Here is a 15,442-nt window from a genome sequence, read left to right as displayed (position 1 = left end):
TTAACCCAGTCCCTAGAGAGTGGCACTTGTCTCCCTTGACAACCTAACTATGTCTTAAAAAGGCCCCACCTTCCAATGCCACCACGCTGGGAACCAGATTTCTACCACATGAATTCGGGTGGACACATCCCAACCACAGCAGCTGGGAAGATGGAGGCCAACAGCTGGGTGAGCCTGAGTCTCCCAGGGTGCCTGAGACGAGTTCGCCACTTGGGCTCAGCTGAAAGGTTCATCAGGGACTCACTCGCCACACTCCATTCCTGGAAGTGCCAAAGCACACACCCACTTTCCCACAGCAGCCGGAAGGCCATGCCTGGCTGCCTCATCCCCCCCCCATCCCCACCTTTCTGACACAAGCCCCGTCCTGTGCTCTCTCAGAGGAAGTTATATGGAAACGGAGGCCGTCTTTGTTTTGGGGGCTTAGCTCCTCTCAAGGAAGAGGGTCACATTTCCGGCTGTCACGTTTTACGATGACAGGCACAGCAGAGCAGGCATGGAACAGGCTGCTCAGGGGCACTTTGAACATCTTCCAGAAGGTCAGGCCATTTGGAAACCTGCAAAATTTATGGAGAGATGATTATTGTCCTTATATATATCTAACTTTCGACATAGTTTTTCTTTTTTTTTTTTTTTAATTCAGTTGCTTTTCTTTTGATGAGGAAGAATACTGTTGGGAAAATATCAAACACGATTCGTGGCAGTTTCACAGTAAGGCATTACACAGAGAATACTCTAACAGTATAACTTTTATTTTCCTTTACTGACAATCAATATTACTTCTCTGGGCAAGACGGCATTGTAAGTTCCTGTTTAGAGGCCCTCTCACAATTCTCTCCACCCGCGGCTACAACAGATAATTTTCAAAAGAAAAATTTAAAAATCCGTAACACTTCATCGGCAAAGAATGCATGAGGACACAAGGCGGCGTGGAGGACTGGGACTGGGGCTCTGGCCAGCGGGGGCCCCGGTGGCTGGGAGCGCGGGCCCGAGGAAGAGAGGGGACTCAGCGCGGAGAGAAGCCCACAGCAGCCAAGGGCACCGCCGTCCTGCGCGCCCTGGCCGCAAGTTCCCTCTGCGGGGCCTCAGCCCGACTCCGAGGGGGCTTCTCGGAGGCAGAGCCCCGGCCACTCCCGCGGCGAGCGCGAGGACAAAGCGGCGTCCCCCGGTGCCGCGTCTGCGGGCGGCGAGCCCCCCGCGGGCCCGGCCATCCCGACGGGCGCCCCGCAGACGAGGGCGCAGCCGCGTCGCGGGCGACAGCCGGCTGCCCGCTCCGGCCCCGGGTCACGAGGGCCCGGTCGCTCCCCGGGGCCGCGCCCCGCGCCAGGGCCCTTCCCCGCGCGCACGACGCTGCGGGCTCCGCGGGCTGCGGCTCCCAGCTTGAGCCCGCGGACCCTCCCACCTCTCGGTCCCGTGTGTCCCTCGGTCCACCGCGCTCGGGGGCCAACTGACGGTCACGGGCCGCAGGCCACTTAGTGCGCAGGCGCATCATCTTCCGCGCGCAGGCGCACCACCTTCCGCGCAGGCGCGCCACAACCACCCGCGCGCAGGCGCACCGCCACCGGCTTCCGCCTGCGGCTTGGCGCCTGCGGGCTTCCGTGCCGGCGTCTCCATGGCGACCGCGTGGGCCCTGTGTCATCCATTGTCCCGCAGCTGCTCTCCGCAGCCCCGGCCGGCCGGCGGGCTGGAGGGCAGGGGAAGGCCGCGCCTCGCAGGCGTGGGGTGTGAAGCCCGCAGCGTCGGGTGCGGCTCGGCCTCGCCGGAGTGGGGAAACCGAGGCAGAGGGCGCGGCGGGGCCAGCCCCTGCGACCCGCGGACCCCGCGCTGCTTCTTTTCCCTTTCGGAGGTTCGTGGGAGGCGGCTGCCGGGCGGAGGGTGGGCCAGCCGTGGGGAGCGCCGCACAGGCCGGGCCTCTGGCGTCGCCCGCCGCGTCAGCGTGCGCGTGGCCGCCCCCGCCCGCGGTGCCCGCCCTGCGGGGCTGTCGCGCGGTCGTGGTACGGGCGCGGGTGCGCGGGAAGCTGGGGCGTCCCAACGTTTTCGCGAACGCGCAGGAGGCTGCATTCCAGCCTCGCCGAGCCGGGCTCGGCCAACGGCAGTTCTTCAGCTGCGTGGGGCAAAAGTATTCGGCCGCTTTTCCCTGTGCCCACCCCGGTGCACGCCAGACTCGGTGCCCGGCCTGGGCCGGATGGTAAACAGTAGGCGGCATTCCTGGCCTCGGGGAGCTAGAAACAGGGTGCCAGCGCAGGACCGCAGCAGAGACCAGCAGCCGTGCAAAATAATCATTCCCATTGTGCATCTCTGTATTTTCCAGGAGTTAGAAGTCAAATCTTGGAACTGTGTGGTACAAAGTGAGAGCAGAGAATATTGCTAATCTGAACCTTCTTATATTCCAGTTTTTTACAAATTTAAAATTGAATCTGTCACACTGCTTATTAAAAATGATGCCTCGTAGAGCAAGTTAAGTCATTGCAGACCTGCCCCGTAGCTATCCCGCTTGGCCTGTGTGAATGTGTCAGTATCATTCGTTGCTTCCGCGTCTCTCCCCCTGTGTCTCCAGGTGACCCCAGACCAAGGAGGATGAGCCCTGGCTGCTGGCGGACAGCGGATGGAGGGCAGCGGCTCCTGCACCGTTCCCTCTGGGTCTGCTGACGGCAGGGAGGAGGGTGCCGGCCAGGCTGAGTGCTTGCCTGCCTCCCCCTCCGGAGATGTTCACAAGGGTCTTGAGGAGATGAACTTACCTTCTCCATCCGTTTTAGACTTGAGTCAAAGTGGTCTGCGCAATTTGGGAGAGATCTTTAAAATCCCCACCATCCAGGTGAGTGGAGCTGTTCCTCAGGACGTGTGTCCACAAGGTTCCTGCAGACAGAAATGGGAAATTTGCTCCTGGCCTTTTGTTTTGTAGGCGCCTTTCTCTTTGGAAGCAGTGAGTTCTAGAACAAAATAGAGGAAGGGCTAACTTGTGGTTCCACGGGCTGATCACAACAAAAGGAGAACTTCAGTCTGGTGGGGTCCAGCCAGCAGAAGCAGCCGACTGCTTAGATGAGGCCCCTTGATCCCTTTGTGCAAGTCTCCTCTCTCCTTGGGGAAGTGAGAGTCACAGAAGACCCAAGGTGGAAATTACTGCCAAGACACCCTGGGTCTCCTGTTAAAAACACAAAATCCTTTTTAAAAAATCAGGCAATATTAAAACAGTTAAAAACCTGTTTTTCACACTTAACGACTCTGCTCGTGTCACACCCTGATTTCGCTGGGTGCCAGGGGCCTTCTTCAGGTGGGTCCCTAGCAGGTGTGTCTTGTCCCTGTGCTTTTCTGGAGAAAGGTTCCGTTAGAGCGCAGCTTTGATGTCAGACAGGTGAGGCTCCTCCACCAGTGCCTGTCGCTGCCTGGAGTCAGAATTCCTTAGAGCTCATTTGGCTTCATCTGGATTGTGGGAGTGATAATGTCATGATGGATATTGTAAGAACGAAGTGATAGCATCTGTAGTGCAGTGTCTGGAACACAGCTGTGGTGCTGATTGGCATTTTTGAGTGCTTTTATAAACACTGCATGCTTAGATTTTAAGTGGCTGCTCATACTACTGAACCCCACTATTTTATGTTTATGCTTGCCCCGTTTTGCTGGCAGGACCCTCTGGTCTTGCTGTCAGCACTGCCCTCTAGGACTGACTCTCTGGTCACAGGGACCTGCCTTATCAGGGCTTCTGTTGTGCATGTGTTACTTTTAATGAAGCAAGTGCCCTCAACTCTGCATAAGGGATTCAGATTGCGAGATGTATGTCATTATACCTTGATGCATAAAGTCCTTCAGGCGTAATAAAGCAGCTGATGCTTGCACGCCCCTTTCTGTGTGCCGCACGCTGCCCGTTTAGCGCTTCCCGTGACGGAGGTCACGTGGCAGTCAGGGACTCGGGAGCACAGACTGGTTCAGGAACTTGCTGAAGGTCTCACGGCTGATAGGTCTCAAAACCTAGGTTTGAACCCGGCCAGTCTGGCTTCAAGGTCAGTGCTCTGAACATCTGTTTCTTTTTTTGAGGCAGAGTCTCGCTCTGTCCCCCAGGGTAGAATGCAGTGGCGTCATCATAGCTCACGGCAGCCTCACAGTCAGGGGCTCAAGCCATCTTCCTCCCTCAGCCTCCCAGAGTGCTGGAATTACAGGGACACACCACCATGCCTGGCTGAATTTTTTTAGTTTTTGTAGAGATGGGGTCTCACTATGTTGCTCAGGCGGGTCTCGAACTCCTGGCCTCAAGTGATCATCCTGCCCCAGCCTCTCGAGCAGCCAGGACCACAGGTGTACACCATGATGCCTGGCTAATTTTTCTATTTTTAGTGAGATGGGGTTTCCATCTTGCTCAGGCTGGTCTTGAACTCCTGAGCTCAAGCAGTCCTCCTGCCTTGGCCTCCCAGAGTACTGGGATTATAGGTGTGAGCCACCTTGTCTGGCCTGAACATCTGCTTCTACTGCCTCAGTAAATATAGGTGTATATATGTATGTAAATACATGTTATGATGTAAACATATATAACAACAAGATTAATGGCGGTATTTTTAAAATGACCTGCAATCCCACTACACTGTGACTGTGGAATTATGTATACACATACACATTTTACATGGCTAAAATCACTGTGTACACATTGGGTTCTGCCGTCTTCACTTATTTATGATGGTGACTTAGAAATAGCCCCGGGTTGATGTATCAGACTGTTCCTCGAGTCATGGTCACCGAGGCTGTTAATATTTTTGTGTGGCTGTTGTCATAGATGGCCTACAACAGACGTCTTAGTGACTTAGGGTGAGCAGGACCAGAGTGGCTCCAGCTGTTTGCTCACTGAGCAGGCAGGGACCGGGGGCTGCCCGCCAGCCTGCAGCGGGTGCTGGGAAAGGAGCCGGGCCACTGAATGTGGGGCCTAGGGATCACGTTTGGTGTCGGGGGACATTTGATGGAAAAGAGCATGCTTGGTCGTGGCGTGGGAACCATGCACGATGTCCCTCCAGCCCCGAGAACTGCCCAAAGGAGTCCTGGCTCTTTTCTTCTGATTCTCTCGGCTGCCATTTAAATCCTTTCAGGGTAAAATATTATCATGGCAGATCTTTTAGAAATGCCTTTTGGATACGTCATGTTTTAAAGTGTAGCTGGTTGACACAGCGTTCTCTGCTTCTCTCTTTTCTGTGGAAGCAATTGCATCTCCAAAGGAACTCGCTCTGCCTGATTCCCAGAGATTTCTTTCAGTTGCTGCCAAACCTCACCTGGCTGGACCTCCGGTATAATAAAATTAAGGTGCTTCCCTCCGGGATTGGATCTCACAAGTAAGTTGTATGTTTATTTTTCCAGACCTTTAAAAAAAATTATCTGTTTAAAGTGTCCAAGTGCCTGTCCTTCTGCTGCTTGGCTTCTGCTCTTCACTGCGTCTCTGCCGCAGGGTAGAAGCCAGCCAGGTGGCGCAGTGGCCGACCGTGCCAGAAGTTGCCCCCTGCCAGGAGAAGAAAAATGAAGAAACCTGATGGCATATTTTGGGGGTGGTCATTTAAAATTTTCTGCTTTTTAAATCGTTTGTTTGTTTGTTTTTGTTTTAAAGGCATTTGAAAACTTTGCTTTTAGAAAGAAATCCTATCAGAATGTTACCTGTGGAGCTGGGTAAGTGTCAAAACAGCAAATGAGGAGATGATGTTGCCGTGCTGTCGTCTGCGTTGCCAGGCCTGTGGCGGGAGCGGCAGGCGTGACCCGGCGCTAGCCGGCTGATGGGGGATCTGTTCTGCTTTGGTTCAGGGCTCTCAGGTAGCACAGCTCAGGAGCTGCCAGTGTGTGATGCGTGTCAAAGCATGGCGGCATGTCAGCATTGCAAGGGGGAGTAGCAGTGGCAACAGGTGCACCTGTGCAGGCCCCACCTGGGCTTCCCGTTGCGTGTCCCTCGCCTCCTGGCAGGACACATATATCTCACCACTTACACCTGTTGTCTAACGTGCCCTCCTGTTGAGCTTTCAATAAATCGAATCACACCATAAGTATTTCTGGTGGTTTTCTTTTTTTGTTGTTGTTCAACTGTGTGAATTCAGGGTTTATCCACGTGGGCACGTATAACTGTAGTTCACTCATTTTTGTTCATTTTCTTGGTGTAGGTGAGGAGAAGGAGGAGGACAGTTTTGCCTGTTGTGCATCTGCTTTGTCTCACAGGTTTCTGCTCTTTCATATTTTTGTCTTTTTTCATTAGGTTCGGTTTGCCTTTTTTTTTTTTCTAGCTTATTGAGTTGGAAGCTTAGATGGTTGATTTTAAATCTATCTTTTCTAATAAATGTATTCACGGCTATAATTCCCCCCTAAACACTGCCTTAGCTGCATCCCACGTTTTATGTTTTTATCCTTCAGCTCAAAATGTTTTTTAATATACCTGGACCTGCAGGCTGTCCAGGAGTGTGTTGCTAATTTACAAACAATTCGAGATTTTCTAGCTGTCTTTCTGTTACTGAGTTCTCATTAACACTGCAGTGGTCTAGTTTAGTCCCCCAGCAGTACCTGCTGTGTGGTCTCGGTTATCCGAAACCTGTCGAGACTTGCTCTGTGGCCCTGGCTGTGTCCTGTGCTGGTGAACGTCACCCCGTGTGCCTGGGAAGGGCGTGTGTTCTCAGGTGGCTGTTGGATGTGATATTCTGTGTGTTCAGCTGGGCCGTGTTGGCTGCTCATGCTCGAATTATCGACATCCTTGAGTTCTTTGTCATTCTGTACTGTCAGTACCTGAAGAAGTGGTTAAAATCTTCCACTGTGATTGTGGATTATCTGCCTTTCCTTTTAGATCTGCCAATGTTTGCTGTATATGTTTTGAGTCTCTGTTATCGGTTGAATAAAAATTTAGGATTTTTATATTTTCTTGTTTAATTACCTCTACCATTATGAAATGCTCTCTTTCATAACATTAGCTCCTTTTGGTTAATGTTTGCACAGCACACCCTTCCCCATATCTTTACTTGCAAACGCTGTGTCCTTGTATGTAACTCTGTCCCTTGTCAAGAAGACACGGGTGAGCCTCGTGTCTCTACCCAGCCTGGCCGTGTTTGCCGTCCGGCCGCTGTCTGTGCCATTTGCGTGTGGTGAGAACACTGACAGAGTCCCCTTACGGCTGTCGTCATACTCTGTGTTTTCTGTTTCTCCAGTCTGTTCTTTGACCCTTTATTGTTCTTTTTCACTTTCTTTTGGACTAATTAAGTATTTCTAATTGTTCACGTTTTTTGTAATTTCATTTTTTGAAAAACGTTTTAGGTTACTTTTTGAATTGTCCTGCCCTCTTCCCGATAATATTTTGCAGTTTGCATTATCTGCCCATCTCTCCATCTGCTGTGGGTGGAATGTTTGTCCCCTCTAAAACTCATGTTGACATTTGTAAAATTTTTATTTCTTTAGAGAAAAGGTCTTGCTCTGTCGCCCAGGCTGGATTACAGTGATATAGTCATAGCTCACTGTAACCTCAAACTCCGAGGCTCAAGATTTCCTCCTGCCTCAGCCTCCCAAGTAGCTGGGACTGCAGGCACATGCTGCCATACCCAGTAGAGATGGAGTCTCACTATGTTGCTCAGGCTGGTCTTAAATTCCTGGCCTCAAGGGATCCTCCTGCCTCAGCCTCCCTAGTGCTAGAATTACAGGTGTGAGCCACTACACCTGGTCTCATGTTGAAATTTAATTGCCATGGTAACAGTATTAAGAGGTGGGACCAATAAGAGGAGATTACACCACAAGGGCTGCACCCCCATAGGCGGGATTGTGCCACTACACAGGGTGTATTTGACTCCTCTCCCCCTGCCTTGTCCTCCTGGCCTTCTTCCATGGGAGGATGCAGAAAGAAGGCCCTGGCCAGATGCTGGCCCTGATCGTGGATGTCCCAGCCTCTAGAACTGCGAGCCAGTACATTTCTGTTCATTATCAGTTATCAACTGTCGAGTGTTCTGTTGAACAGCACAAAATGGACTGTGGTCTGAGACACCATCCTTTTTATCCACCAGCCAACTTTTTTCTAACTTGGGCCAATCTCTCCTCGAGGTTTCTAATCATAGCTGTGAAGTTCCTTTTGCCATGGAGGATAACATTCATAGGTTTCAAGTATCAACACTGGATATCTTGGGGGATGTTATTTAGCCTACCTCTGTGTCAGAATCAGGCTTTCAGTTTCCTCCTGAGTCAGCTTTGGCGCTCGGGCGGGGCCTTTCTAGGGATCTGTCCACATCACCTTGTTATCTGATCTGCTGCTGCTCGGCTGCTCACAGCATGGCCTTCTGATTCTTTGTATTCATGTCAGGTTGGTGTTGATGTTTCCTATTTCCTTTCTGATTTTCCTGATTTGAGTTTTCTCTCTATTTTTCTTGGTCAGCCAGGATAAAAGTTTGCCAATTTTTTTGCTCTTTTTGAAGAAATAACTTTTAGTGTCATTGATTTCCCTTATTTTTCTGTTTGCTTCGTTGATTTTCACTCTAACCCTGATGATTTCCTGCTGTTTGCTTAGGACTTAGTTATGGTAAATGTGCAAATCTTACTGCGGGAATGAAGTTTGGAGAGTGCACGCGCGTGTGTGACCCAGGTTCTAGTCGGTACCTGGAACCTCCCCCGCACCCTGGGAAGAGCTCGCACCTCCCTAGCTGGCCCCACCCTCCCACCCCACAGATGCACCCACTGTTCTGGTTTTTTTTTTTTTTTTTTGCCATAGATGAGTTTGCCTGTTTTAGAATGCCACATGAATTGAATAGTACAGCATATACTCATTTTAAAATGTCCATCCCTCAGCGTAATGGTTTTGAGGTCCGTGCACATTGTTGTGGGGGCAGCAGGCTGTTCCTGTCTGCTACCGAGCGCTGATCTCCTGGGAGTGTTCCACAGCTGTTTTTCTGTAACCCGGTTTTCTCTCGACCATCTGGAGTATGTCTGGTTTTGTTGTTGTTGTTGGCTGTTATAAATGAGACTGCTGCGAACATCATGTACAAGTCTTTTGGTGTTTTCATCTCTCTTGGAATAATTTCTAGGAGCAGAATTGCTACATCATATGTAGATGTGGTGAATTGGAAGTTGCCAGACTTTTTCCAGAGTGGTTGTGCCGTGTCTTGTTCAGCAACGTGTGAGGTTCCAGTTGCTCCACATCCTCACCAGCATCTGCTGTTGTCATTCCTCGCATTCTTTTTGTTCTGGTGGGTGTATAGTGGCACTTCATTGTGGTTTCAGCACGTTTCTCTGACGGCGGATGATGTTGAACACCTGGTCGTGTGCTTATTGAACATGCTTATTGTTCATAAGCATGGTCATAAGCATGTTCATAAGCATGGTTCATAAGCTGTTGAACACCTGGTCATGTGCTTATTGAACATGCTTATTGTTCATAAGCATGGTCATAAGCATGGTCATAAGCTGTTGAACACCTGGTCATGTGCTTATTGAGTATTTATTGGCATGGCCACTCCAACCCTTGTACGCTTTCTGTTTGCATGTGGTGTATGTTTTTCTATCTTTTCACTTTCAACCTATCTGTACTCAGACTATATAACAATACGTTGCTAGTAGGCAACGTATAGTTGGGTTTTACTTTTTTATCTAGTCTATCTTTTACGTGGAGCGTTTATTAAATTTAATATAATTACAGATAAGGGTGGATTTAGATCTATCATTTTACCTCTGTTTTCTGTTTGTTCCATTTGGTGTTTTTATTTCTATGCTACTACTTTCCAGTTACCTCTGTGTTGACTGGGTATTATTTAGCCTTTCGTTTCAATTATTTGTTGGCTTTTTAGCTGTAACTCTTGCATTCCTTTAACAGTTTAATGGTTTTCTCTAGGGATTATAACATACATCTTTAGTGTTAGCATTGTAACATAGCACATAAAATGTCACCATTCTGTGACCACATAGAACCACTTAGCTCCTTTATGCAATAGCTGTCCTATATATCGATTCTACATATGTTGTAAACCCACAATGCAATGCTGTGCTTTATGCTTTAAGCAGTCATGTATATTTTTTAAAGAAATTAAGAGGAAAAAAGTCTTTTATATTTATTCAATATTTAGCATTCCTGGTACCCTAATTCTTTCCTGAAGATGCAGGTTTCCACTGGCATCATCGAACTTTAGACTGAAGAATTTCCTTTAGGATTTCTGTGAGCGGAAGAACCAGAACCGTTGCTCCCACGCTACACAGCAATCAACACAGAACACTTCTGTGACCAGCCGTGCGGGGATTTTCCCACACGCACCAAGCGAGCAGTCAGTCCCGCAGCAGACACCAGCTGGGTGTCCCCCAAGGCAGTTCCGACACTGTCCACCTAGAGACAGGGTCAGATCACAGGTCGCGGGCTCGGTCCCACAAGACGGCCCCTCCTCCCTGGCAGTCACAGGTCTGGGCCTCCGGAACTTCTGACTGGCTTCAAGTTGGGGTTCCCACGACCCCTCTTTGGGGTGGATTGACTTTCTAGAGCGACTCACAGAACTCAGGGAAACACGTTTACTGGTTTATTACAAGGATATTAACAAAGATGAAGAGATACACAGGGCGAGGTCCAGGAGGGTCCCGAGCACAGGAGCTTCTGTCCCTGTTCTTGGTCTCCTGCCTGCAGGCCTGCGCGTGTGCGGCCCTCGGGAACCTCAGAACCCGGTCCTTTCGGACTTTTTATGGAGACTTCAGTGAACAGGCGTGATCGAAGCATGAACAACCGTGTAGAAATGTGATCAGACAAGAGGCACATGGTCTAAGCCCAGCGAGGCCTGTCTGCTCAGGTTCTCCCTGGCCTCTGTGAGCAGCGTCCTCCCTCCAGGGCATAGGGCAGGACCCCTCTGGAATGCGGGTCTCGTGGCCCGAAATCAGATCAGAGTCCTGCCTTGGCAGTTTGTTTAATCTGTGTTTCCTTCTGATCTTCAGATTGAATAATTTTAATTACTCTGTCTTCAAGTTCATGAACTGCTTTTCCTCCCATCTCATATCTGCTGTTGAGTCCCTGCAGCGAATGTTTCATTTCAGTTACTGTAATTTTCAACTCTAGAAGTGCCATTTGGTACTTTTGTATAATTTCTATTTTTATAGACCATTCAAATTTGTTGAACCATTTTATTATTTTTTTCAGTAATTATTTAAATACAGTTTTCTTCATTTCTTTGAACATATTTAAATGGCTGCTTTGGCCAGGCGCGGTGGCTCACGCCTGTAATCCTAGCACTCTGGGAGGCTGAGGCTGGAGGATCGCTCAAGGTCAGGAGTTCAAAACCAGCCTGAGCAATTGCGAGACCTCCTCTCTACCAAAAATAGAAAAAATTAGCCAGGCATGGTGACGCATGCCTATAGTCCCAGCTAACTCGGGGGGCTGAGGCAGGAGGATCACTGGAGCCCAGAAGGTTGAAGTCGCTGTGAGCTAGGCTGACTCCATAGCGCTCTAGCCCAGGCAACAAAGTGAGACTCTGTCTCAAAAGAAAAGAAAACAAAAAACAAAAAAACTATGTTGTGGTAAATGGCTGCTTTGACATCTTTGCTGAGCGTCTTAGCTGCTCGGTGGCGGTTTCTAGTGTCGGCTTATTCTGAGTGTGGGTCACATTCCCTTTTCTTTTTATGCCTCATGGTTTTTATGTTGAAAGTGGGCATATTTGATACTATAGCAACTTTATATTCCAAATTTCAAGTGAAGGGTTTTTTTTTGTTGCTGTTTGTGTCTGTTTGTTTTAGTTACTTGTTAACATAAATTTGTTGGCAGAATGTCTCCCCTGCAGTTTTTTTTAGAGCGAATCTCAGGCATCCATCATATCATTTTATCCCAAGTACTGATTAGAATCATTCGTTTGAAATGTGGAAAGCTATTATCTCTTCCTTTCTTTTACTCCGTAGAACAGTACGGAAAAACGCTGACAGTTTTTCTCCTCTGTCTCAGGGACCGTGGCTACCCTGAAAGCCCTCAACCTGAGACACTGCCCCCTGGAGTTCCCCCCCCAGGTCATAGTGCAGAAGGGCTTGGTCAGCATCCAGACCTTCCTGCGGATCTGCGCGGCGGAACGCTCCCTCCCCAAAGACGCAGCTTCTCAAGGTTTGTAGGACAACTCTTTGTGGCAGGCTTCTCTAAAACCGATGTCAGAGCTTTTTAAAAATCAGGGCAGAGCCTGTGTTCTCTTTAGTGATGTTTTGGGAAGCGCTGGGGCCTCAGGCGTCCTTCGCTGAGTTTACGCGGCAGACCTGAGTCTCCGGGCCGACCCAGGCGTTTCTGTGTCTCCCCCTTGGTTCTGTGCTCCTGGGTGGACACCTCGGGGCCCCTCAGACAGCCTTCCTGGTGTGGACTGTGGTGAATGTTCGTTGGGATCAGCCACCTGAAACAGCCCTCACCTCCAAGCCACCAATAGACAGCTGCTTCGGGAAGTTTTTGGTGTTGTGTTGGACAACGGTTTAAAGATAAGCACAAGGAAATGTCTCTTATTCTTAGCTAAGTACAAGAAATCTGCATTAATATTGCTTTATAGCCATGTTTTGTCTAATCACCTTTATGGTGGGTACTCACCAAATGATTCCGTGTTTTTGGCACATTGACCGAGGTGTTTTCAGGTGCTCATGTGTGTTCTGCCCTGAGGAGGTGTTGTAGCTGCGCTCAGGGAAAACAAAGTAAAACTGAGATCAAGTCGTGATAAATGCTCCACAGAAAAGTAAATATTCTGAAATATTGACTTCACAATATCTAAAATTTTACCACATAAGACACACTTTCTATTCTTAAGAAAAGTACATAACATTTGGAACCATTAGCCGAGGTAGTTATCTACCTGATATGATTAAAACATGTGAACAGCAAGATCTTTGCCAGTAGTGTGTGAACTCGTGCTTTCAACCTGGATGGGCCGGTATTTAGGAATAGTTTTCAGCGATCGAGGATCCGCAGTTCCCCCTGCACTTTATTAGTCTGTTTATGGGAGCGCTTTGAGCAGGTCCGTGACGGGCCTTCATCTGCGCGTTGAGGCGCAGAGGTTGATTGGGTCATTTGGTGGAGACTGGTTTGTGGAGACCACGCCCGCAGGTGGGAGCTTGCGCCCCGCAATGGGTCCCTTGGGAGTGAGCCCCAGACAGCGGCCGCTGTGGCGTCCCCTCGGTGCTGATCGAGGGAAGCTGTCCAGGGAAAGAACGTTTGTTAATTTTGGCCAAAGAGAAATAGAGGGAAGTGTGCTTTCCTTCCTTTGCTGCCCACCTTTTGTAAATTGAAACTACTGCTTTAGTTTTCCTGCTTTTGTGTTACTTTGGTGTGGTTTGGTTTTGTCAGTCACAGCGATAGGCTCCGTGAATGCCTTTGAGAGGGTTCTCCAGTGATGGACCTTGGGCGTCGGGCAGCCTGCGGGAGGTGGCTTAGGCTCCGGGGAGACCAGGGCACTGAAGTGGCCAAGGAGGAGAGAGTGGGGGGGGCGGGACAAAGGAGCATCACATCCACTGACAGTAGGTGACGTCCAAGTGCACAGCGGCGGCTGTGCTTGGTCTGTGCCCCGACACGTCGCCGTGGCTCCAGGGTGCAGGTGCGGTGTTGGTCGTGCCGGTCCAGTGTCCTGGCATCCTCAGAAGCAGCTCCTGAAGCAAGGATTCGAGGGCCAGGTACGCGCTTGGGCCGCTTCCCAGGAGGCACCAGCAAGGCCTTGGGGAGCGAGACGGACGGGGCTGCCCAGGTGCCCTGGCGGGAGCTAGCACCTCACCCCATCACGTTCAGCCCTGAGGCCCTGCCAGGTTCGTCTGCAGTGTCACACGGTCCCCGGGGGACTCACTGTTCACACTGGTGCCGGTCTGTGAAGGAGCGTGTAGGCTGTGTCCCACTGACGCCGAATGTGGCGGATGAATGTGCTCCGGGCAATTTCCTCTCAAACGGTTGACCTGGAGCTGGGGGTGCAGTGTTTAAAAGTCAGCAAGAGCATCGCCAGATAGGAAGAGCAGGCATAGTGGGCTAAAATCAGTGAGAAATAAAGATTCTAAGAGGTCTGGGGGAAGCAGACATGTAGGTTAAGCTCTGGGAGATCGCCGAGTATGCAGGACTCCGGAGCACAGGACCGCGTGAAGAGGTCAGGTGCTCTTCAAGCCACCTGTGCTCATCTGTTCCACATTCGGGTGCTGATGTGTCCTGCAGCAGCTTGGGGGGGATGTTTCACAGCCAGGCTATTTGTGTGCGTGTAGGCATGGAGTAGGGAGTCTCTGGCGGGGGGGGGGCACCTCCTCCTCTCAGGCCTTCTCCACGGAGGGGCCCCTGCACACATGTTGCGGTCTGTCTCTGGGACCGTGCTGACGTATGGGCCACTAAAACAGCATTTTATTCTACTAGAGATTTCACTAATTAAAAAGATGCACCTAAGTGGCCTCCCACATCCTGCGTTGGAATTACCCGGAGAATGTGCGTCTAAGGAAGAAACCAGGGACCCTCGGGATCCCAAGGGGGCCGTGCTAGAAGAGAAGGCAGACTTTCTCCCGCCGGTCGAGAAGCTAGACCTGAGTGAACTCAGGATGTCCTTGGACTCTTCCGAGCACTGGCCCAGCGAGGAGGAGATCAGGCGCTTCTGGAAGCTGAGGCAGGAGATTGTGGAGAACGAAAAAGCAGAAATTCTTGAGAATCAGCTCCTGCCAGTGGAATTACCTCCAAATCTCAAGGCAGCACTAAACAGCGAGAAGGGACGTCCAAAGCCAAGACACATTTTCAGGTAAAGCTTAAAGCAAAGGTGTATTTTCTTGATCTTCTCGAATTTGTGATATTTTAATTACCTCTTAAAACATCAGGGCTACATTTTAAAACGTTCCTCCACATTGCCAAGTCGCTTACTCTGCAGCAAGTGCCAGCCCTGGGTTTAGGGTTAAAGTTCCCCAGCTCCCCAGGAGAACAGACTCAGCAAAAGACATTAGGAGAGAGAAAGAAAAACTCTAATCACGGGCTTGTGTGTGGTATGTGTTGCACATACGTGTGCGTGTGAGTGGGTGTGCATATAAACAAATTAATAAATAGAGTGTGGCAGATAATAGTTGGTACATCTGTTACAGATCATGTGTTCTGGGGGGGCATGTCATCACATCCAAGGGGACAAAAACCGGCCCTTGGGGTGAGGAAATCCTGGCGGCCACAGTGGTTTGAGGCCCTCCAGAGCTCCACCCGGCGGACAGATGTGTTTCAACATCATCTGGAAAAGCAGGCTGGGGGAGGGGAACGTGGTCTGCAGGAAGGGCTAGGCGTCCATCACGCCCATCTCCAGCTCTTCTGCAGGGTTGCACGTTTTGAAAATAAAAAAGCCTCTGGAGCACGACTGGTGGGTTACCCCCGGGCGGCGTGATACGGTGCAGGCGCCAGCTACCGCCTGGCCTTGGGAGGGGCCTCGGGACAGCTGCACGCTGTCCTGACTCAGAGCACGTTGGAAGGGCGAGAACGCGCTGAGCCTGCTGCTCAGAAACCTCCTTTCCCTCCCTCTGTCCGTTTATTTACTGTCTTGAATAACAG

The 15,442-nt window shown here is 50.3% G+C and overlaps 1 protein-coding gene across 3 annotated transcripts in view; it reads left to right on the top strand.

Annotated features, from left to right (window-relative positions):
• Positions 1 to 1,715: 1,715 nt before the first annotated feature.
• Positions 1,716 to 15,442, top strand: part of LRRC27 (leucine rich repeat containing 27) — a 28,138-nt gene continuing 14,411 nt past the window's right edge. For all 3 annotated transcript variants that reach the window (XM_076009687.1, XM_076009686.1, XM_076009688.1), the window contains exons 1-6: positions 1,716 to 1,843; positions 2,555 to 2,812; positions 5,176 to 5,306; positions 5,576 to 5,634; positions 11,879 to 12,031; positions 14,285 to 14,657. In XM_076009687.1, the coding sequence (XP_075865802.1) occupies positions 2,603 to 2,812; positions 5,176 to 5,306; positions 5,576 to 5,634; positions 11,879 to 12,031; positions 14,285 to 14,657 (926 nt within the window). In that variant the 5' untranslated portion in view covers positions 1,716 to 1,843; positions 2,555 to 2,602. The remainder of the gene's footprint in view (positions 1,844 to 2,554; positions 2,813 to 5,175; positions 5,307 to 5,575; positions 5,635 to 11,878; positions 12,032 to 14,284; positions 14,658 to 15,442) is intronic.

The sequence above is a fragment of the Microcebus murinus genome, chromosome 14 (genome assembly GCF_040939455.1).
Source record: "Microcebus murinus isolate Inina chromosome 14, M.murinus_Inina_mat1.0, whole genome shotgun sequence".
NCBI lineage: Eukaryota > Metazoa > Chordata > Mammalia > Primates > Cheirogaleidae > Microcebus > Microcebus murinus.
This window is presented reverse-complemented; position numbering and strand designations above follow the sequence as displayed.